General features: G+C 40.6%; 3 protein-coding genes and 1 pseudogene across 3 annotated transcripts in view; 2 read left to right on the forward strand and 2 right to left on the reverse strand.

Annotated features, from left to right (window-relative positions):
- The window catches only part of LOC144653685 (uncharacterized), a 70,659-nt gene extending 56,508 nt beyond the window's left edge, over window positions 1–14,151 (reverse strand). The window contains exon 1 of the mRNA XM_078513746.1: window positions 14,147–14,151. The gene's annotated coding sequence lies outside the window, so the exon portion shown is untranslated. The remainder of the gene's footprint in view (window positions 1–14,146) is intronic.
- LOC144653690 (acyltransferase PGAP2-like) lies at window positions 4,050–11,975 on the reverse strand. The gene is made up of 5 exons (XM_078513752.1): window positions 11,772–11,975; window positions 8,840–9,113; window positions 6,879–6,985; window positions 5,988–6,096; window positions 4,050–4,414 (listed from the first exon to the last, which is right to left on the reverse strand). The coding sequence occupies exons 1-5, from the start codon at window positions 11,910–11,912 to the stop codon at window positions 4,278–4,280; spliced, it is 768 nt and encodes a 255-aa protein (XP_078369878.1). The 5' UTR covers window positions 11,913–11,975; the 3' UTR covers window positions 4,050–4,277.
- A 1,912-nt stretch (window positions 14,152–16,063) lies between the features above and the next one.
- Window positions 16,064–16,758, forward strand: LOC144655143 (uncharacterized; annotated as a pseudogene).
- An 8-nt stretch (window positions 16,759–16,766) lies between these two features.
- Window positions 16,767–22,102, forward strand: LOC144655144 (uncharacterized). The gene is made up of 2 exons (XM_078515358.1): window positions 16,767–19,554; window positions 19,659–22,102. Exons 1-2 carry the CDS (start codon window positions 16,767–16,769, stop codon window positions 22,100–22,102), a joined length of 5,232 nt encoding a protein of 1,743 aa, XP_078371484.1.
- Window positions 22,103–22,917: the final 815 nt, after the last annotated feature.

The raw sequence follows: 22,917 nt of genomic DNA on the forward strand, positions 1-22,917 counted from the left end.
ACTATGAATATTGAATTCTGCGAAGAAAATTCCGGCACTTCAAAGAAAATGCGCTATTTCTGAAAAAATAAGGGGGGAGGGGGCACTTTAAAGTGGATCTGCCACTGATACCTGTAAAATAGAGAGCAAACAATACACCTGTGAAATGAAAAGCTAACAAGAAAGTGCTAAAGTTCGCCAATTCTTTGTTTCCTATTGTCTACAGTGTAGAAGTACATGTAATTTTAATTACATGTAATTAATTACATTAGTCTTAAAAGACTAACTATTTCTCAGGTATATTGTTTGTACTCAGCCAAAACATTAGGAAACTTGACAACAGGTATGAGATTGACAAAATTCTCTTATGCAATTTGACTTTATTGTTTCAGCCATACACTGGAGATGCTGAGAGCCTCTACTATAATATGCAAATCACTACTGATTAAAAGTGGCATCACTTTTTTGTCATATCAAAAGTATCCAAACAATTCAAAATTTTGTCTGTCCACATGAAAAAAAAAAAGATTGTGACAAAACTGTAGTAGTGCATTACCCTTTGTCTAAATACCACTACAGTATCTAACTAACAAAAATTGCATAGAAAGGTTAACCAACATAATTTTCTAAGTTCTAGATAGGACTTGTTTCACAGAATTTGGGAGAATGGAATAAACAACAAAAAACTTTCAAAAGCTATATATATAACATACAGGGAGAATTGTCAGCTAATTTTTAGAATTTTCACAAGGCATATACAACTAATAAGACCATGTGACAACTTACAAATCATTTTTGAGATTTTTGAAAATATTCCTTATGCAGAGAAAATTTTGGTTCCAATAATAGCTATGACTAGTCATAAAGAGCACAAAATAATTGTTATGAGACAGTCTTTACTGGTCACATACAAAATGATATACAATTACAAATTAGTAGGTAGTAGGCTTGGTGGACTTGAAGCCTTCGTATTGTGAGCTGTATACATGTATGTTGTAAGAGAGTTCTTCTACTTGATTCTGAGTGTTCGTCAGGTCTATCATCGTCTGAAAATATCAATATAGACTGGAATTTACAGAATGATCACACTAAAAACAAAACCTATTTCAAAATACATAAAAATACATGCCCACGTACCCTCTAAATTCAGCTTGTGGAAAGATAGATCCAAACTCTCGACGTTAACTGTCAGCTGTATCCGCCATCTTGAATGGCAGACTTAGAAAATGTTGTATTTATGCAACAAATACAAGCTGTATAACGTCCAAACTTGATATTTAGTCTTGAATATACTACTCAAGAAGAAAGAAGTCTAAAAAGTCCCACAAATCGGCTGTATATTGATGCTTGCAAGAAATGTCGAATTTGTGCAAGAAAATTTTGGTTTTCTGCCAGTCGCTTCGCAAAATAAGTTCATCCTTCCCTTGATGCCTTGCACGCCGCTCAAAAAGCAAGAGAAGCGACTGGGTACGAGTCTGGTACAGCGGTAGCACGCATTCAAGATGGCGGAGACGATGGCGGATACAATAGGTGGAAAACGTGGTACCCTATTTTTTGTTGACATTTTTCCCCGTAAAAGAAAGAAATATTGACGGAGAGGGACATTACTTAAAAGCGCCCAAGGTACCAATTTAGGGCTGTTCCTGAAAGTATTTCTCCTTAAATCAATAAGGTATGTCTATAATAAATTGGTATTAACCGAATTTTTATATTGAATGACATTGTTCATTTCCAAAAACGCAGGCTGTAAACGACTTCACTGCTAACATTTATCGCATCTAAATGTATTTGAATACGCATAGGAACACACTGTAAAGAATTTGTATAGGGGACAGAAGATGGTGTACCCTGCGACAGTCAGTTGGGGCACATTGCTGCCGGAGAAATTGATGGAAGAGTAACAGTGTATGCTGCACAGTATTTGGCTGCATGTGTTTTTGTATTCTCCGTAAAAACTAAAATCTTAAACTAAGATGATCAGCATCTTACATAAGATAACAACCATCTACAAAGAAGACTGAAGTGATCTTAGTTTAAGATAATACATCTTAACTTAAGACAAGTAAAGTCTTATGTATTTGTAAGATTCAAATCCATCTTAATATAAGTTTTTGAATGCGTCTTAAAATAAGACTGGTCCGTTTTATAATAAGATTGTGTCCTCTCATCTAAAGGGGTATCAAATGGTCTTTGCGAGCATTTGCGAGCACAGCGTTTTTCTTTGCGAGCACGAGCATTGACAAATATTAGCCTTGCGAGCAACGAGCACTTTTCAAACCTACCTCCACTAAAAACCGAGCATGCGAGCACTTGTAAAAATGTGCGAGCACGAGCAAACGAGCACCCACTAAAATTTTGCGAGCATTGCGAGCACTGCGACATTTTGAGGGACCATTCTTGACTCCTATCTAAGATTGCTACTTCTTACTTTAAGATTGCAGACTCTTAACTTTCTCATTTCAAGAGAAAGAGCATCTTAAATTAAGAAGGTCGTTCGACTTAAATAAATTTTAAGATGATTTCAAAATCGGTAAGATGGTGTAATCTTAACTAAGTCACGTTACGTCTTAAATTAAGAAAGTGTTCATCTGCAATATTTTGAAGTCAATGTGGAGGATATATAACCGTCTGTATACAATGCAGTCTTGGGTGCAAAGAATTTTATGGCATGTAAGGTTGAAATGTAAAAATTTTGGTGCCGTAAATTTATCACGGCCAAGAACCAGAATTCAAGTGATATCATGCCGACAAAGCCGAAACTTCCAAAAGAAACGGTATGAACATTTGCGACTTTCCGTTTCAACATTTTTAGGAGGACAACTTCAGCATTTTTCGAAATTATCTAATTTCCGGAAAGTTGGCGTTTCTTATCAAAATAATTAAGCGGGATTTTCCGTTGCATGCAGGAGAACGTTTTACTGCATGACCGCCATTGCTCTTTTACGTATTAAGGAGGACCTCTCGGGAAACAGTACAGTTTTCTGATTGGCTAATTTCGATCCAAAATGGCGCCCAATTTAATTGAACAATTTTTTGATTGGTTTTTTTCGATCCAAAATGGCGTCAGCTATATAAACAGCGCTACTCATGTTCCTTTCATTTTATAGCGCACATTAGTATGGCTCACGGTTATGTTTTGTCGTTGACGAAGATGTATTTTCACACTTGGAGGAATTTTCAGAGCTGATAGAAAAGAAGGAAAATTTCTGGAATTAGAATTGGTTAAACAGCTGTGTGAGGGTGAACTGAAGCAGATTTGAATACACAACAGCACTCGGCACATGTAAGCTCCAACTATACGTTCGGCCGTCAAACGAAAACAGCTAAGGTCTACATCTTCCTTTTTGTCTTTTTTTCTGTGTATGTTTTTGCTTGAATTATACGCTTTATAATAAAGTGTTTGCTACTATATTTGTTGTGCTTGTATTTATGTATGGTTTATCGAAAACAGTGTGTTAAGCAAGCCAGGTTTGTTCCACTTTGGTTCGCTCGCGTATTCTAGCGAGTCGGAGTGACCGTTATTTTTTAAATCACCAGGCAGTTGGACCTTTATCTTAAATTAAGACAAGGAACATCTTGTAAGAAAGATATGTTTGGATCTTAAAATAAGACGAAAATGAATCTTATCTAGGCACTTCGTATTTAAGATGTTATGAAACTGAAATTAAGACATAAAAAATCTTACTTTAAGACTGCCCTTCTTAAATTAAATCCTTCCAACCCAACTGCTGCTTAAGTAGTTATTATCTTAATTTAAGACGATTTTTAATCTTAATTAAGATGAAGCGTCTTAAGTTAAGTAAAAATTCCCGTCTTATCTAGGCACCAGTCGCTAAGATGAAAAAACGTCTTAATTTAAGATTTTAGTTTTTACGGAGTTGTCACACAAAGATCAAAGGTAGTCATGTATATGTAAGTGTAAAACATATAAACTCACACCATTGTGGGCAATGGGACATTCACACCCGCTTGCAGTGTAACATGAACTTTGGCTGCCTGTGGTAATTCCACTTTATTCTTAACCAATAATTTAAGTTATAATATTACACATTTTAAGCTAAAGAACTGAGTCATGGTTAGTCCAGGTAGTGAACTGGATAAATTTCTTGGGAAGTTCTGATCATCATGAAAGATGAAGCACTAAATGAAAGTGGAATTTCTGTGGTTCACTTATTATCCAATAAAATAATGAAAATAATCAAATTCTGTGCTTCAGTCTTTTTATGCAGAGAAATCTTGTAGATTTGTTACCATAAAGACAACAAACCATAAGGCGAAAAATTTCCAGTTCATTTATTTTAGCTCATCTTTGACAGGTTGTTTTCACTGAAGGCCAGCGACAAGACTGAGCCATTGAAATGCCACGAGCAGTACCAGTGAAATACTATGATGGATACAACTGTGCAGTACTCAGCCAGAGCAAACAGAGTGTACACTGTAAAAGTACAACAGTTGTTAAGAAAAACTACCACAGACCAATAATTAATTTTGAATGTACAATAAGTGTTCTGCATGATGTCCTAATTAATGGTTAGTGTGCTAGCAGGCGATATGAAGCAGTCTGGGTTTGAGCTCTGCCAGGGGATTATTTTTTGTTCCTGAGTTAGACACTTAACTTTACAGTGCCTCTCTCCACCTAGGTGTATAAATAAAAAACAGCAAATTGTTGGGTAGCCTGCGCCGCTGACGAAACTATATCCTTTACGTCTGCGACGCAGGCTAATTGTGGGCAACCTGACAATCTGCAAGTCGCCGAGCCATGCGAGCTGGGGGCGAGCCATGCAAGCCACTCAAGGCTGCTTTTTATGTCTGTTACACCGCACTATCCAAGAATTCCAAATTTTTAAAGTTTATATGTTATAAGCATAAATATATCACTGTATGATAATATTCCCCCAACCAACAAATACGGGTAAAAGCTAACCACAAGCAAACCAGGTGGAACTAACCGCAAGCAAACCGGGGTGGAACTAACCGCAAGCAAACCGGGGGGAACTAACTGCAAGCAAACTGGGGTGGAACTAACGCAAGCAAACCGGGGTGGAACTTACCGCAAGCAAACCGGGGTGGAACTAACCGCAAGCAAACTGGGGTGGAACTAACTGCAAGCAAAGTTCCACCCTGGTTTGCTTCAACTAACTGCAAGCAAACTGGGGTACAAGCCTGTGTGAAAGCTAACCACATGCAATCTAGAGTGCAACTAACCACAAGCAAACAGGAGTGAAGCCAACCGCAAGCAACCAGGGGTGGAACTAGCTGCAAGCAAAATGAAGTGGAGCTAACTGCAAGCAAACCTGACAATCCAGCCCATAATTCCAACTCGAAAATTTAATTTGACATCCAAGGCCAATCAAAGAAAAAGATTTGCAAAGCGAGGTGAGCTGGTATACTTATAATTTTATTAAACATGGCTCGCTCATGGCTCGCATGGCTAACATGGTGGCTCGCATGACTTGTAGATTATGCAGACTCTTACTGAGAGTAACCTGTTATGGAGTAGCAGCCCATCCAGGGTGAGATAGGGTAGCAGTAGCAGTACTTCTGCCAGTCATGTGACAAATCAAAAATGACTTGGATATGTTTTTGACCATTTTGATGACCTAATACCATGAGTCTTTATAACACCTCCAATGAGACCATCAATACAAGACAGCATCTCTTTTATATATATAAAAAGAACGGATGTGCAGTGGCTTAATGGTTAGTTCAATGAACCTTGGATCAAGTGGTACGAGTGTGAGCACTAGTCGGGGCTGCTGTGTTGTGTTCTTGGAAAAGATACTTAGCCTTAGTTACTCTCTTAGTGTATCTCTCCACCCAGGCCTGTAAATTGGTACCAGATGGGGGCACCCTACAATGGACTAGCATCCCATCCAGGGGAGGGGGTAGGAAGACTCCTAAATGCTAATAGCTTCCTGTTTTGCAAACTAGAGAAAAGCACAAGCTACAAGCCAGTAGGAGCAAATGCAGTCTTGACTTTATAAAAATATTTAGGTACAAAAGGATACTCCCTGGTTCACAGTACCAGTTATGTCTGAAGTAAAAATACACAGCAAAACCAAAAGAGCAATAGCTGAAGAACGTTATCAATATTTTCCTTCTGAATAATGCGTATTCCTGTAAACAAAAAATATAATAGAAAACAAGAATTAATACTTGTAACTGAGCCTTTCCTTCTTGTCATACATAAGAAAGATAAAATTTTCTGATGTCATGGCATGAGATACAGAAATGTGCTAGTTACAGCCCTGCATACTAGCAAGAGGCAAGATGAGGCACTTGCCTCGTCTAAATTTTTACCCAAAATTTATAACAAAATATGCTTTTTTGGGAAAACTAGTAATCCCCAGTTGAACAAGGTTGATTTTTCTCAAGAAATACCTCATGAAAAATGTCCCTGAAAATTTTCTGGAGCCGGGTATGCCCCAGAGCCCACTAGCAAGATCTTGCCTTGTCTATGGCAAAGGTCTGGTAACGGCTTTGATATGTAAGAAAGATTTAATTTCTGGTGTCATATCATAAATGTTATGGTTACCATATAATCTCACCCTTAGAAATGTGTGATATGATGGTGGTATTGTAGCTAGTATATAATTGTTTTAAAGTTCTTCCTATTTCCTGTATTCCATACGAAGCTAAAACACTCGAACTTTCAAAAATCAACACCCTTAAAATAACCTGAAAATTGATAGTCAGTCACATTCTCAAATAACCTATGTGAAACTGTACTCACCCCTCTGCCTCCCTCACCCCGAGGAAAATTGGGAGGTAGGGAGGGGACGGGGGTGGGTAGGGTAACACGTACATGTAGGCTAATTCTCTGGATTCCATTTCTAATGCTGTACGTGTGGAAAACACACCAACTAAATAAGACATAGCAAACTTCACATAAGATGTACCTCAGTGTTCATTGGCTTGTTTGCAGTCAACCAAGATAAAATACATGATAGAAACATGTAAAGCATGGCTGACACCATAAATACAATGGATCCAGCTTCATGGACATCTAGAACATAAAAATCCAATAGAGAACACATCTCACTATTCATTCAGCTCAATGATCACCTTTGAGAAAAACAATTAAGACGGGATCCGCCAGGACTTCGAATATTCATTGGACAAATTTATGTACGAAAATTATTTACATCTTATTGCAAACTTCTGTGTTACTGTTTTAAATATCTTAGCAAAAGAAATCATTTCTAACAACACCATCGAAAACAAATTTCAAAGTTCCACTGAATCGCTTAAAGACGATTTTACAAAATAGCTACACGTGAGATTTAAACCATGGTTTACATGGTTCTTGTGAATTTTGAAATCGTTTTCTCAGGTTCTGATAAGAAATTGTTGTTGGTGTTATCACGGATAATTACTTACACCTTTAGCATTTAAAAAAGGATAGAAAATAACGCAAGAGGATTTAAATTATTCTGGTACTCCATTCTTGTCCAACTAAAATTCATATTACTCAATTTCCTGATGGATTCTGTCTTAAATCCTTTACAGGATAACATACCTGTTGCGCTGTATCAATGAGGGTTAAAATAAGTGGGCAATGAGTGGAACGTGGTTCTTTCGACCAGATGGCTCAAAACATTTATGGCCTTTTTTTCGTAAATTAAAACAAAATGTATAAACCAGATGTCCATCGGCATGTTAATACACCATTTGAAAGGTGTTGATCAGTAAATTGCATTAAAAACACTTTTACAAATAAAAAGATTTGTTATAGTATTGAAAGAAATGAGTTAAAACGTTAAAAAGAAAAATATATTTAAAAAGAGGTTTATCTCCGTTTAGTAGGTATACTGTACCCCTAAACCATATCCTATTGTGAAGCATTGAGTGTCGCGGTTAATTTCAGTTATGTTGCATATCACACTGATATTTATCAAGAAAGAAAAAAAGTTTCAAAAGATATAGGGGTGGTTACTTAAGACACAAATAAGGGGGAGGTACAATTTTATGCTATCAAAATGCAGATCTTTCCAAGACAATATTGGTGCCAAAATTTCAAATTAACTGGACAAATACTGACTAGGTTATGACATAGCCTGCGCAGCTGGCGGTTTTGTTGGGGTTAACGCGCGCCAGTAATGACATTATGTCGCCAATTGGCACTCTTAGGGGTATAAGGGGCTGTGTCATGGCCAATGCATGGTTAAGAAATGGCCACTTTATAGTCAAGTTTGTTCTGATTTACTGTTCCTTTTTTGGTCTTTTTAGTAATCTACCTTAGATGGCTTAAAAGTTAAGGAATGCTAATTAATTAAAGGTGCTATACCTCTATAAGCTGCTGGCACATCTTAAAAAAATGGATAATCTATACAAGTTTTTTTTATTATTATTATTTCTTTGATATTTTTCTACATTAGAAATCCATCTTGTATGTCTTAACCCTAGTGTAGGACGTACAAGCAAACTCATACCCCCACCATCGTATAAGGACGGGTGGATTGAACCCTTCCCCGGAGTTTTCGTTATATTAAGGCGTAGCAAGATTATTTTGCACTGAGAAGAAAGCTCGTTGCTTACTCGTCATATGACGTCACGTGACGTCATTAGAGCCGCCATCTTGGATTTCAACATTTTTTTAGAAAGTCACAAAATAACGAAAATTGATGCAAAATCAAACCAGAATGCTTATGGAATGTAAACATATACAAATCGTGCACTTCTGTTTAAAAAAAAAAACTAAAAATAATGGTCTATCCCGCGGCACATTCCTATAAAGCCCATATATCTGTATATGGGTGTGCCCCCTCCCCCTCCCCCTCCCCCCCCCCCCCCCACACACACACACACCAACCAGGATATGACCTGTAAAAATACGTGTCTGGTGAAAATTGTACCTTACCCAAGTTGTCAGTTGAAGAAACGTAGGTTAATGTCAAGAGTGCTCCATTTTCCACAACTTGTAAAATACAGTTTATAACATTAAGTGGCCAAAACCACCAAGTCGTTAAGTTGTATCGCCTGCCTGATTGAGTTTCTTTGTAATGTTTGTAAAATATGGTTGGAGAAATGAAGATTGGTGGAAGACAGTGTAGAGCTATTCCAACTCTCCAAATAAACTTCTCTGGCATGTATCCTCCTACTGCCGCACTTATTGATGGTAAATAGTTTGGAACCTAAAAACAGAAAATAAAATATGTAAGTGTCCTGCGCAGCGTTAAATGAAATGAACACATCAGGGCCGTATTAAACTAGCAAGAGGCAAGACGAGACACTTGCCTCATCCAGATTTTCACCCAAAATTATAAACAAAATAGGTTTTGTTAGGAAAATTATCCGCAGATGTTTCTCAAGAAATACATCATGAAAAATGTCTCTGAAAGAGTTTCAGTGCTTCTACATTTCAAACTTTTCTGGAGGGCATGCCCCCAGAACCCTCTAGCAAGATCTTGCCTCTTCTATGGCAAAGGCCTGGTTACGGCCCTGGCGGACTGAATACTTTAAAGTTCAACCCTGTAAAGTTCCATGTAGAACTTTATAAACTTCACGTTTTACTACTGATCGATGAAGGCATAACTGCTGAAACGGTTAGTTTTACATGGAACTTTACAGCATTGAACTTTACAGTTTTCAAAATGTTGCTAATCAAACCGACTTGAAAACCCTGTTATAAGCAGAGAAAAGAAGGGAAGGTTTCTTCTCGGTTGGGCTTCGCTACAGGATGAAGAATTTTGTTTAGCCAATATTTACGCTCCAAATGATCCAAGTCTCCAAAAAAAAAACGTTTTTTTAATGAATTATATAATAAATTGCGACCAAACTCGAACGACAATAATGCTGGATTTCCATTGACGCGTAATTTCTTTTACGTGCGTTTACGTGCGTAAAAAAATTTAAGGTGGATTTCCACTGACGCGTAAATATTTACGTACGTAAAACGTGCGTGAAAAAAGATACATAGGCAAATCTCCACTCTCACGTAAAAAGTAATAAAAAGCGTTTCTTTTTTACGTGCGTTGAACGTACGTAACCTGAATTATTAAGTGGGTGAATAGAGTGTGTTATTGGCGGCCATATTGGAGGAGTGAAACAATAAATTGTTTCTCCTTTGGGGAAAAAAGCATTAACATTATTTTTATGCAAATATCTTGTTGTTTGACTCTTCCAGCAAGGCTGCCATGAAAACACTTTGTACCACACGCTAGTAAAAGAAATGCGTGAATATGACCAAGAGGCATTTTATAAATACTTCCGAAAGACAAAAAAATATTTGAGGCGACCTTCCCGGATTGCCGGTTCAAAGCCTACGTGACCTGACGCCAGGCGTTTTCTTTCACTACTGCGTTCGTGTAATTTGGTTCTGTAGTCAGTTCCATAGCTTATTGTTGGAAATGTTCGGACTTTCTCGATGAGAAGTGCTTCTAAATCTGAATGTTTTCCCATGTAAATCGACGGACGATTTAAAACAAAATGGTTTTCCACATAGTAAGTGGTGTCATGTGACGAAATGGGTAAATTGCTGCGTAACCGCAGACAGCCGCAAAAAAAAGTTGAACTCAGTTCAACTTTTTTTAAAACACTCGCGATCGCTAGGTGCGTATATGTGCGTGTAACGTACGTAAATACCAAGAAAAAAACGTGGCATTGGAAATTGGACAACGTAAATTCGACGCACGTACGTTTACAATTTTTATATAACACACAAAAAAAACTTTAGAAATTGAACACTCGTGTTTGTTTATTCGTCATACCATCTGGATTTATCTTTCCCTCATCTTCTAGTCATTTTAATAATGCTAGAGACATTCAAGAACACTTCTGTTTAAACAATAAGCCTTAAACGCATTGGATACACCCCGGGACACTGTGCGGACTAAAGCGAAAAAAATCCCTGGCCCAAAAAAAAAGTTAGCCTGAATTTCAGACGTCTTCATTTGGTCGCTTTCTCCCGAGAAGAGACGACTCTCGGGAGTAAGCGACCAGCGGAAGGCGTCTCAAATTCAGGCTACCAAAAAATCCCATGCCGTATTTCTGGCCCTTAAATTTCCAGAGAGTGGGGGATGATATAACACAAAGAAAAACAGTAGAAATTGAACACTCGTGTTTGTTTATTCATCATACCATCTGAATTTATCTTTCTCTCATCTGGTAGTCATTTTAATAATGCTAGAGACTGTTTCAACAATAAGCTTTGTTGAATATTTGAAGTTCAATTTTATGCTTGGTTCAAATGTTATTTTCCTTTGTTAAAAACATTCATGATCATACATTACCATACCCAAAAACAAATTAAAGGAAAATAAACTTGAACGAACTCAAAGATAAAATTGACTATTGTATAACCAGTTTAATTCGGCGGAGTAAAGCAACTTTAGATTGTTTTTTATAACCCCCCAAAAACCCCTACTCAGATCAAGCCACCTCCCCCAAAAAACCCGCAATCGAAAATTTCAAATCCCCAAAAATCCGGGACTGGGAGGTAAGGCAAACGCCAGGAAATGGCAAAGAATGGATACTTCTAAGCATTGTGTTGTCCCTAGCAATCTATTTTTTGTCGGTAAAAAATCCAGTAAGAGAATTTCCAGGCTGAGTGGTACTGTAAATTTTAGCCGTGATATAAAAAATGCGCCGTGTGTTGTACAGTCAGTGGGCTGTAACAGGAGGATCAACCATGTAAACTACCCCCCCCCCCCCCCCTCTTCCTCCACCTTGAGACTAAGAACAGCTTTATAAAAACGGCCAAGCGTTCCCCAGAGAAAAGGAAAACTAATGTCTGCGGTTCACACAAATTAACAGGTAAACTGCAATAAAAATATCAATTAAAATTCACTCACGTGACATTGAGTCCTTGTCGTTTCATCGAAATGCCAAACAAGAGCGATCAACACACACGATACGATCGAAAGAAGCGGTAAAGAACAAACAAACAAAGCAAGGTGCTCCACTCGTACGGACATTAGAGGTGTTTGGACCATCTTTGTAACACGTGTTGATTTCGGCGGAACCTGCTCACCGCGAAAAGGAAGAAAACATTGAATACTATCCATGCTATTACTTTAGTATTGAATATTGGTGTCAATCATTCTGATTGGCAAAAGTAAATGCAGTGAAGCGCCGACCAAGCCTCGGCGCAGTGCAGCCTCGCTCTCAATTTGATTCTTATTCGGATTCGCGCGCTGTCATCTTGCTGACATGACGCTTACGTTTGCAGTCTGCCCGTAGCAAAGTAGTTTTTCGTCTATCGCACTCCCCTATATTTCTCTTCTTTCCTTTCTGTCTCCTTTCTTCTTCTCCACTGGCTCCGTAATGCAAAGGGCCTCGTTATGGAGTCGGTTTCCATAGCAACCGTTCAAGCACCTACCCCCTTAGTCGGGTTCCCGCTTTCATTTCGGGGGCAACTCTACTGGTACTTAGTCCCTTTAACCCGATGTTTCCCAGCCAAAAGCCCACACCAAACCCCGCCGCGCCGAGCCCCCAACCGTACGGTCACTAAAAAATTGTACAATGGTAGCACGCTTTGGTCAGGCACGTTAGTGAAATCAAGATGGCGGATCAATCAATGGTAAGATCTCATTTTTGTAACCTTTACCCCGTATAGAAAGAAATACTATAAAAAAGATAATAAAATGGTAGACAAAAACGGAGAGGACATCATCTAAAAGCGCCCAACGCACCATTTTAGGGTTGTTCTCTAAAGTATTAAATATTTTATTTTTATTTTGACTAGTTAAAATTAAATTCAATTGTAAAGAGCTTATTTTTAACTTTTATATTAAATTACAAGATCCCACAAGCTTGTAAGCTTTTAACTTTATCTTGTTTAAATAAAGGCAACAAGCAGTAAGTCTAATTTGCACCTAAGCTGTAAGCTCTCATGTATTCTCATGAGTTGAGATGACATTGTTCATTTCAAAAAACGCAGACTGTGAACGACTTCACTGCTTCGACACTGCTAACATTTCGCGCATCAAAACGTATTTAAATATTCATATGAACACATTTTGAAGAATGGTTTTTTCTGTCCTTAGTTTTTACTGGGATAACTCTCTATCAAATAGAAGTATATAGTCGTGTAGCTCTCATCTGTGACCACTGTTCACTTTTTGTCAATTTCTTTAATTAGCAATCTCTCAGATTGTAGTTAATTTTTTCGTCATCATCATTTCTCTATCATCATCATCATCATCATCATCATCATCATCATCATCATCATCATCATCATCATCATCGTCGTCGTCGTCATCATCTTCATCTTCATCATCATCATCATCATCATCATCATCATCATCAAAATACTCAGGAGGGCCCATTCTAACTACCCAACCAATCAAATCAACTTAGCAACTCTGCAGGATAATTTGTCCATGCCCAGTCAGTAATCCCAAGAAAAGTGCTGTTTTACACCCTCTGAATGAAAAACACACAACACCTTTATATTCACTGTATCAGCACAAATAATAATTGTAGGCCACTTTTGTCAGAGTCAGTCTTAACTTTACCTTTGAAGAATTGTTTTCTTTTGAAGAAGACAGAAGATTTTGTTTTTGGTTGGTTTTGATTTGTTTCCATCCAAAAAAAAGACATTTTTGCTGCGGGAGAAATTGATGAAGGAGTAACAGTGTAAGTACAGTATTTGCTATATGTGTTGTTGTATTCTCACAGAAAGATCAAAGGTTCATGTTTATGTAAGTGTAAAACATGTAGTCTCACACTGGGCTGCCTGCGGTTCTTCCACTTTATTCTTAACCGATAATTGCGTTCGACGAAGGAGAACGCATACTAACTTGTCGTTTTTTACGAACTCAGTAACGTGGGTATCGGTCGTAAGCTGGGCCATTTCAGGATTTGGACGCCATCTTTGTGTGGCTGGCTGACACATGGCCTCGATCTCATGCACAGCAATATGGCGTCGATTTTGGAATCGCACAAACGTGTTAAGCTTGAAGAAATGGCCGAAACGTGTACCCGAAGTTAAAATAATATTGAAAATGACATGGCAAGCATAACAGGATTTTATCCAGGGAAGTAGAGTTTTATTCCGCCACCAAACGTCGCTAAAATAGTGGCCGTTCGTGGAAAGTTGTCTCACGTTGAGTCCGATGAGCTTCTTCGCGGCCACGCGACGAAACTGATATTTTTGTTTCTTACTAACACAACAACATTACATTGATGAAATGATAACAGGCTCAGGGCAGTTAATACATGTAATTTCGAATGTGCTTTGGTGTGTGCTTTCTTCCTTCCTTTGCCTTTGCTTATTTCAAATATTTTTCGCAGTTTTCTCCAAGGTAAGTGAAGTTGTATCCATTTATTCGAAGTGTCAGTAGCAAATATGACTACAGTGTGTTGCCCAGTTTCCGGCCACTTTAGTTTGTAATCGTAATTGTAATAACTTATCTACGGAAAGTTTCTCAGTTTTTGGTCAAAGACAGTTCATTTACTTAACTTAAAAATGTACAAAGATTGGCTGCGCTCGCCAAGTATTAAAGAAATTATGCCATTTTTTGCAAAACTAGTAAGTTGCCCAGTTTCCGGCCAGGTGTTCCAGTTTCCGGCCGTCGAACTAAAACATATTTTTCCCTGCAACCGGTCGACTTAAACCGACTTGTCAGTTCCTTGGCAAACGAAAAGTAAGTTTCAATATCAGTTTATTCGACTTTGCTTTCTCGTCTGCCGTTTTACGGAATATTTCCTCGTCAATGACCCGTTGTCGTTTCTTTCGCTTATTAGGATGTATTGGCAGCGTATACATATAAACGTTGTAGTTTGTCATGCTATGCTTGCTTTAGCTTCTTTGGTACTCTTTGCTACATTTTCATTTCATTAATTTCTCGAGCATGAGATGCTAAAATTAAGTTATTTCACTTAATAAACATGATTTTGAACAACATGCTACTTGGTGGCCGGAAACTGGCACCGCGAGTCCAAATCTTTGTTCAAACTCTGACTTCTGAAATTCAGAAACAGCTGAATTCTGGCTTGTGATGACAGAACCCCTAATAAGTTTCATCTTTACTCTAAATTCTGTCAAAAAATTACTAAGCTTCTCGAAAAATTTCCTACGAAATGAGCTCTTTGTTTATGTACGGTAGCTTTGATGTGCAGTGAAAAGTGCAAAAATTAGTCGCTAAACGTTTACTCGCGTAAACAAAGCTCGACCTTTCTCGGCCGTTTCTCGTCCAAAAAGCCTGCCAAAACCATCAATTTGTAGCTGAAATGTTCCTTTTTCTGTTGCAAAGGTTCGGTGGACGAAAATAAAACATATCTACAAAAATAACCGACGAATATATTTTTTGGCCGGAAACTGGTACCGGCCGGAAACTGGGCAACAGACTGTAAAGCTTATCAGAAAATTACAAAGCTGTGTAGTGGTGCGTTTTCTAGGAAAAAGACGCTGCAATTCGCCCCGGTGACGACACCGAGTTGTGATGTGTCAACTCAGCTGCTTTGTTCGGCAGATTCAACTTCTCTCTGCGTAGACTTAGGACTCTACCAATGTTTTCCCTTCGGCCACTAAGCATTGACAAGATGAATGCAGACTATTTCAAGCGGTTAAGGCCCTGTTTATACGTCGAATTTAATTCAGACGAATTAAATTCACATTAAATTCGTCGATTAGTCGACGTTAATTGCCGCCTGATTTAGACGTCGGATTTAATTCAACCGAATTTAATCTTTCACTCGATGTTGGATCTTACATATTTCGCGCCCTTTCAGATCCCTTAGGAATTCTATTACATCATTAGCTTTTGTTTTTACTTTTATATTTAAATTCACGGCGTCGTTTAGTTAGTTTTCCGTCATAGTGTTGTACGAGCTGTAGCGCAGTTTTCTGCAGTTTTCGCCTGTTTTATACAGATAACCACTTTCGCGGCCACAGCGCCAAAAAAATGTAAGTTTGTTTATAGTTCGTTTTCGCTACCTTGTAATTTGTGCTTTATAAGTTTCTTTATTTTGCTTTTCAGTTTAAACCTCGCTAAAGACCTCGCTAAAGACACTGAACTTCAATCTAAATATACTGTTTACCGTGTGAGAGTTTACTATTGTGTGGTTTACTGGTCGCGAGAATTTATTTCGCCTTATGGCAGCTACATAAGTTTAAAATTTTTGAGTTTACCTGGATACAATGGATGCCATCCAAGAAGTTCCCGATGATCCTGGCGTTCGTGCCAGCGCTCGCACGAGGGTGCCGAGTAAACGTCTTGATCAGGAAGGCGTTCTCTTTGAGAAACTTCGTCGTCTCAAAAAGGAAAGATCGGGTTATCTTTCGGCTGTAACTTCGAAGAGGAACGAAATTGACGCGCTCTTATTATACGAGGAGAACATTCAGCTTGTGAAGGAGAAAATGCCTGGCTGCATTTGAAGCATTTAAGGAGGCTCATGTTACTTATTTGTCGAATCTTCAAGACGAGACAAGCGTGACAAGATGTCAGGAACAATTTGATTACGAGTCTTCGCAAGCAGACAACTTCTGTCAAAAGGTTCGAGAGTGGATTAGAAGTGTGGAATTATCGCTAAGCTTAAACTCTGAAATCAACCCTGAGGACTCTGCGAGTCAGATCGCTTCTCGTACCTATTCTAAGTCTTCAACAAGACAATCACGTCGTTCGAATCGTAGTGGTTCACAAAGAAGCAGTACCTCATCCTTAACGGTTGTACGAGCAAAGGAAATAGCTCGTATCGCGGAGCTGAAAGCAGAGGCAGCTGCGTTTAAGAAACGTCAAGCGTTAGAAGAACAAAGGTTTCGTTTGCAACAAGAGCAAGAGCGTTTAACACTGGAAACCGAAATCGCTAAGTCCGAAGCCAAACAACAAATTTTAGCCACAATCATGGAAGCCGACCCGCGTTCGTTTGTGCCGTGCCCGACAACTTTTGTGCCCAAAGTAAGCAAGGGAAATGTTCCAACACCGAGCGTCACAGGAAATAAGCCATTACCAGTCAAAGATGGCCGCCATTCTACCGTTGATCCGGAATTACCTGATCATGAATTGTTCAAACGTCCAGAATTACCTGACAAGAAAGCATGTCCCGCAGAATCTGAACACTCTGCGGCTTCATCGTCGCCGAGCTTGAGGGCTTTCAATGAAATGCTAGAGCTTCATCAGCACCAAAACGACCTTCAGCGGCAGCAGAATAAAATCGTGGAAATGCTGGCGACACAACAGAAGAAAAGTAATCTTCCCCAGCAGCGAGTTCCAGTTTTCGATGGCGATCCAATAGAGTACGGCCCGTTCGTCAGAGCATTTGAAAACATCATTGAGACTAAAACCTCAGATAGCAATGAGAGGCTATACTATCTCGAACAGTTTACCAGCGGCGATGTTAAAGAGCTTGTTCGTTCATGTCATTTTCTTCCACCAGACAAGGGTTACCAAGAAGCTCGACGGCTATTGAAAAAGAAGTTTGGTGACGATTATCGCGTCGTAACCGCCTATGAAAGCAAGGCACTGAATTGGCCTGAGGTGAAACCAGAGGACAGCACCTCCCTGAACAAATTTTCTATTTTCCTTATGAGGTGCAAAAACGCAATGGTAAGCAGCAAATACCTGTCAAAGCTCGAACAGCCTGATACCATTCAGAAGTTAATTATGAAGTTGCCCTTCAACTTAAGGAGAACATGGCGCCGTTTGGTAGACCGTATAATGGAAACTGAAGAGAGGAACGTTTCGTTTAGCGATCTTGCGGAGTTCGTTAAAAATGAAGCGAGAGTGAACGACAATCCCGTGTTTGGGAAAATTGTTGAAGATGCGAAACCTAAACAGAGCTCGCGAAGTAGTCGTCCGCCGAAGAAACCTGACGAGAAGAAGAAGAGTTTTGGTGCGCAAGTGAGTGGTGATAAGAACCCACCTGCTGGAGCGCAAATGAGTGATGTTCAGACCCCGTCTACTGGTGTGTCACCTCTTGGATCAGCCCCCTCAACTGTGGATGTCTTGTGTTCGTACTGTAACTCTGGGCACGCCTTAGACACCTGTGATGCCCTCAGGCGCCTCCCATATCAGGATCGAATTCAATTCCTCGTATCTAAGCACCTTTGTTTTGGTTGCTTGTCCGCTGACCATACAGCAAGAGCTTGCCCGGAAAAGAAAACATGTACGGTTGCTAACTGTGGCAAAAAGCATCTAACAATCCTTCACACGAACACTGCAAGTCGAAATCGACCGACTGATACTCCGTCTACAGGTACCTCGCCCACCGAGGAGTCTGCGCGCGTTCGTAACGCGATGATTAACCTACCCCGCTCGAAAATAGGCATGGCTGTTGTTCCAGTTAAGGTTTGGTCGAAGTCGTCAAGAACACAAGCGATGACCTACGCCTTTTTGGACAGTGGTAGTTCCTCATCATTCTGTACAGAATCCTTGATGAAGCAGTTAGGAGTCAGTGGCTCGAGAACTCAGATTTCCTTGACAACGTTGGAAAAGAAGAACAGTCTTTTAGACAGCTTCGTTGTGAAAGATCTTGTCATTTCCGATCTGGATGAAAACGTCCTAATTGATCTGCCAGCACTCTACACGAGACCAGAAATACCTATTTCAAAAGGGGACATTCCTACTCAGCGTGACATTGAACAATGGCCGCACTTGTGCGGAGTACACCTACCTGAAGTTAATGCTGAAATCGGTCTTCTCATTGCCTGTGACGTCCCCACAGTCTTCGATCCTTTGGAAGTGAAGCACAGTGAAGATGGTGGCCCTTATGCCTCGCGAACGTGTATTGGATGGGTTGTGAACGGTCCTCTAGGGCGTTATCACGAAGGCCCGCATGCCACCAGTTTATTCATCAAAGCCGATCCTGAGTTTCATCAGATGGTGAGAAATTTCTACGATAGCGGTTTCAGTGAATCAAGCGCTCAGGACAAACCTGAAATGTCACAAGAAGAGATCCGTTTCATGTCCGAGCTGGAGAGTACCGTGGTCTTGAAAGATGGACACTACGAAATTGCGTTGCCTTTAAAAGATCGTAATGCACCACCACCTAACAACTACCCGCAAGCCATGCAGCGTGCTCTCTGGCTGAAAAAGAAGCTTCAACGCAATGGGAACTTGTACAACGACTACAAGGGGTTCATGGCGGACATTATAGACAAAGGATTCGCCCGCAAAATTCCAGCGGATCACCAGAAATCCAGTGACGTGAAATGGTACATACCGCACCACGGCGTTGACCACCCGCATAAGCCCGGGAAGATACGCGTGGTATTTGATTGTTCTGCCAAATATCAAGGCAAGTCGCTCAATGATCTGCTGCTCAATGGTCCGGATTTAACGAACACTCTATTTGGAGTCCTAATGAGATTTCGACAGGAGAGAATTGCACTTATGGCAGACATTGAATCGATGTTTTATCAAGTAAGAGTAGCTGAGGCGGATACTACGTATCTTCGCTTTCTTTGGTGGCCTGATGGCAACTTGGAAGGTGAGCTTGAAGAATACCAGATGGTTGTACACTTATTTGGAGCCGCCTCTTCTCCTGCATGCTCCAATTTTGCCCTGCGCAAAACTGCGGAAGACAACAGTGAACACTTTCCAGAGGAGGTAGTGAGCACAGTTAAGAACAACTTCTACGTAGACGACTGTCTTAAATCTTTACCATCAGTTGATGAGGCTTCACAGCACGCAAGTGACCTACGGTCTATGCTTTCAAGAGGCGGTTTTAGACTGACGAAATGGATAAGCAATAGTCGCCAAGTCCTGGAAACTATTCCCGAGGCTGAACGCGCCAAGGAAGTAAAAGCAAGGATGACCTTCCAGTTGAGAGGGCTCTTGGTGTCAAATGGTGTGTGGAAACAGACACCTTCGGTTTCAAAGTGGAGGTTAAGTACAAACCACCCACACGACGAGGCATTCTTTCAGTCGTCAGTTCTGTTTATGACCCCTTGGGTCTCGTTGCACCCTTCGTGTTACCAGCTAAACGGTTGCTTCAGGACCTTTGTCGCATCAAGCTAGAATGGGACGACCCAATTCCCTCAGAGCCTAAAGTTCGCTGGGAGCGTTGGATGGCGGATCTTCCCAAACTATCACAATTTTCTGTTGAGCGCTGTGTTAAGCCTGCTGGATTCGGTGTTATCTCATCAAGTCAGTTACACCATTTTTCAGATGCTTCCGAGGCCGGTTTTGGTTCAGTTTCTTATCTTCGTCTCACCAACGAACAAGGCGATGTGCACTGCTCCTTCCTTTGTTCGAAATCACGTGTGGCACCTATTAAATCGATCACGATTCCACGCCCGGAGTTATCCGCCGCAACAGTCTCTGTCAAGCAAGACAAGGTCTTAAGGAGAGAATTAGAGATTCCAATCGACGCCCAGTCCGTTTTCTGGACAGATAGCACCGCAGTATTGCGCTATGTCAAGAACGAGACGAGACGGTATCACACCTTCGTGGCCAATCGGGTCGCTGTTATTCGCGATGGCTCTGAGCCTCATCAATGGAAGCATGTCAGTGGTGAAAAGAACCCTGCAGACGACGTTTCCCGCGGTTTGACAGCCGACGTCTTCCTTCGTCGAGAGCGATGGTTGACGGGGCCGGAATTTCTTTGGAAACCTGAGTACATGTGGCCAATGCAGTCAGAGGCGTTAAGCGTCATCCCCGACGAAGATCCGGAGGTGAAAACGGAAGTTAAAGTGTGCACTTCTTCTTTAAAGAAGCTGAGCAGCTCTCTCTCGGATTATTTCCAGAAATGTTCTTCTTGGAACCACCTTAAGAAGGCTGTCGCCTGGCTCATGCGTTACAGAGAAAACCTTCTAAATAGGAGTAAACACAACAAGTTGAATCACGATGTTCCCAAATACATCACCGTTGAAGAGATGGAGAGAGCGGAGAGAGAAATTCTAAGGCATGTTCAGAGAAGAGCCTTCCCCGAGGAGGTTAATCATCCCGAGAAACCAGTCAAGAAGAAAAGCCGCCTGTATAAGCTCGATCCGATCGTTGTTGATGGGCTCTTATGCGTTGGAGGCCGTTTGCGTAGAGCTTCTCTACCGGCAGAGTCAAAGAATCAGATTATTCTCCCGAAAGAAGATCACACTACCAGATTGATAATCGACCACTATCACAGGATTTGCGGACACTCCGGCAGAGAACACGTCCTGGCCTTGGCTAGAGAGAGGTTTTGGATCACTCAAGGAAGTTCAACTGTGAAAAGTGTTCTAGCTGAGTGCGTGAGCTGCCGTCGTCGTCAAGCACCTCTATGCCAGCAGAAAATGGCCGACTTACCAGAATGCCGCGTTTTGCCTGACAAGCCACCCTTCACATCAGTCGGCGTAGACTATTTTGGGCCCTTCCAAGTCCGTCGTGGGCGTTGCCTCGTAAAGAGATATGGCGTAATCTTTACATGTCTAGCAATTCGAGCTGTACATATCGAGATAGCGCACAGCCTAAACACCGACTCGTTCCTGCTAGCCCTGCGGCAATTCATTACCAAGAGAGGCCAAGTGAAGGAAATTTATTCAGACAACGGGTCAAACTTCACCAGTGGTGAGCGAGAGTTGCGTGAGGCTATCTCAGAATGGAATCAGGAAAAGATCCACAATTCTCTGTTGCAGGAGAGCATCAAGTGGTCCTTTAGCCCACCGTATGGATCTCACTTTGGGGGCATTTGGGAGAGATGCATTCGAACCATTCGGAAGATCCTTCGAGCCTTGCTACGAGAGCAGATCACTGATGATGAAAGTTTAGCCACTTTAATGTGCGAAGTCGAAAGCATCATGAATAGTCGACCCATCACGACTGTGTCCAGTGATCCAAATGACTTGGAGCCTTTGACGCCCAACCACCTCTTGTTGCTCAAATCAGAAATCCCTTTACCTCCTGGTTTATTCAAGAAAGAAGATTTGCTTTCGCGCCGTCGGTGGAAACAAGTCCAGTATTTGGCTGATATTTTTTGGAGAAGATGGAGCAAGGAATATCTTCCCCTTCTACAACTTAGACAGAAGTGGGTGCACCCTAAAAGGAATTTGGCTGTTGGTGATGTTGTTTTGGTTGCAACGGAAGCATCGCATCGCAATTCCTGGCCGCTAGGAAGAGTCGTCGAAACCTTCCCAGATAAAAGAGGTTTTGTTCGCCGAGTCAAAGTCCGCACCAAGTCAGCTGTTTACGAAAGGCCTGTTGACAAGCTCTGCCTTCTTGTTGAAGGAGAATGTTCAAACAAAGAGGACATGAACACTAAAAATTAAGAGACATTTAATAAACATTTACTCAGTCCTTTATGCGCATTTGCATTGCGTGACTATTTTTGCATCGTTATCAGATGGTGTTAAGATCCAAGCGTATATTTAAGTGACTCGTATTATCTCGCACTTAGAGGCCGGGATGTTGGATCTTACATATTTCGCGCCCTTTCAGATCCCTTAGGAATTCTATTACATCATTAGCTTTTGTTTTTACTTTTATATTTAAATTCACGGCGTCGTTTAGTTAGTTTTCCGTCATAGTGTTGTACGAGCTGTAGCGCAGTTTTCTGCAGTTTTCGCCTGTTTTATACAGATAACCACTTTCGCGGCCACAGCGCCAAAAAAATGTAAGTTTGTTTATAGTTCGTTTTCGCTACCTTGTAATTTGTGCTTTATAAGTTTCTTTATTTTGCTTTTCAGTTTAAACCTCGCTAAAGACCTCGCTAAAGACACTGAACTTCAATCTAAATATACTGTTTACCGTGTGAGAGTTTACTATTGTGTGGTTTACTGGTCGCGAGAATTTATTTCGCCTTATGGCAGCTACACTCGAGTCTTCAGCACTTCTAACCAGTGCATGGCGGGGATAATTACCGCCGGCAAAAGATAACGGGAGGTCGCGATTTTTTTTCGGAGCGCGCAGATTTAACCAAAACAACCTGGCGAGGTTTACGAAGGCATGATTGCTGGAGAAAATATCCGGAGAAAGACAGCGGAGAAGGCAGCTGCCACGTCGAATGTTGACACTGGTAGTGATGAAGAAAAGGTTTCTTGCGCGAGTTTGTTGATCGATTTATCTGCTGTTACAATTAGATAAA

The sequence above is a fragment of the Oculina patagonica genome, chromosome 5 (genome assembly GCF_052425735.1).
Source record: "Oculina patagonica isolate OP01 chromosome 5, crgOcupat, whole genome shotgun sequence".
Taxonomy (NCBI): domain Eukaryota; kingdom Metazoa; phylum Cnidaria; class Anthozoa; order Scleractinia; family Oculinidae; genus Oculina; species Oculina patagonica.

Coding starts and splice junctions, on each gene's coding strand:
- LOC144655144 (XM_078515358.1), top strand. CDS start 16,767: ATGGAAGCCGACCCGCGTTCGTTTGTGCCGTGCCCGACAACTTTTGTG. Junction 19,555..19,658: donor TGAGGCTTCACAGCACGCAA/GTGACCTACGGT, acceptor GAACGCGCCAAG/GAAGTAAAAGCAAGGATGAC.
- LOC144653690 (XM_078513752.1), bottom strand. CDS start 11,912: ATGGTCCAAACACCTCTAATGTCCGTACGAGTGGAGCACCTTGCTTTG. Junction 9,114..11,771: donor CGACAAGGACTCAATGTCAC/GTGAGTGAATTT, acceptor TTCTGTTTTTAG/GTTCCAAACTATTTACCATC. Junction 6,986..8,839: donor TTCTTCAACTGACAACTTGG/GTAAGGTACAAT, acceptor TTTATGTTCTAG/ATGTCCATGAAGCTGGATCC.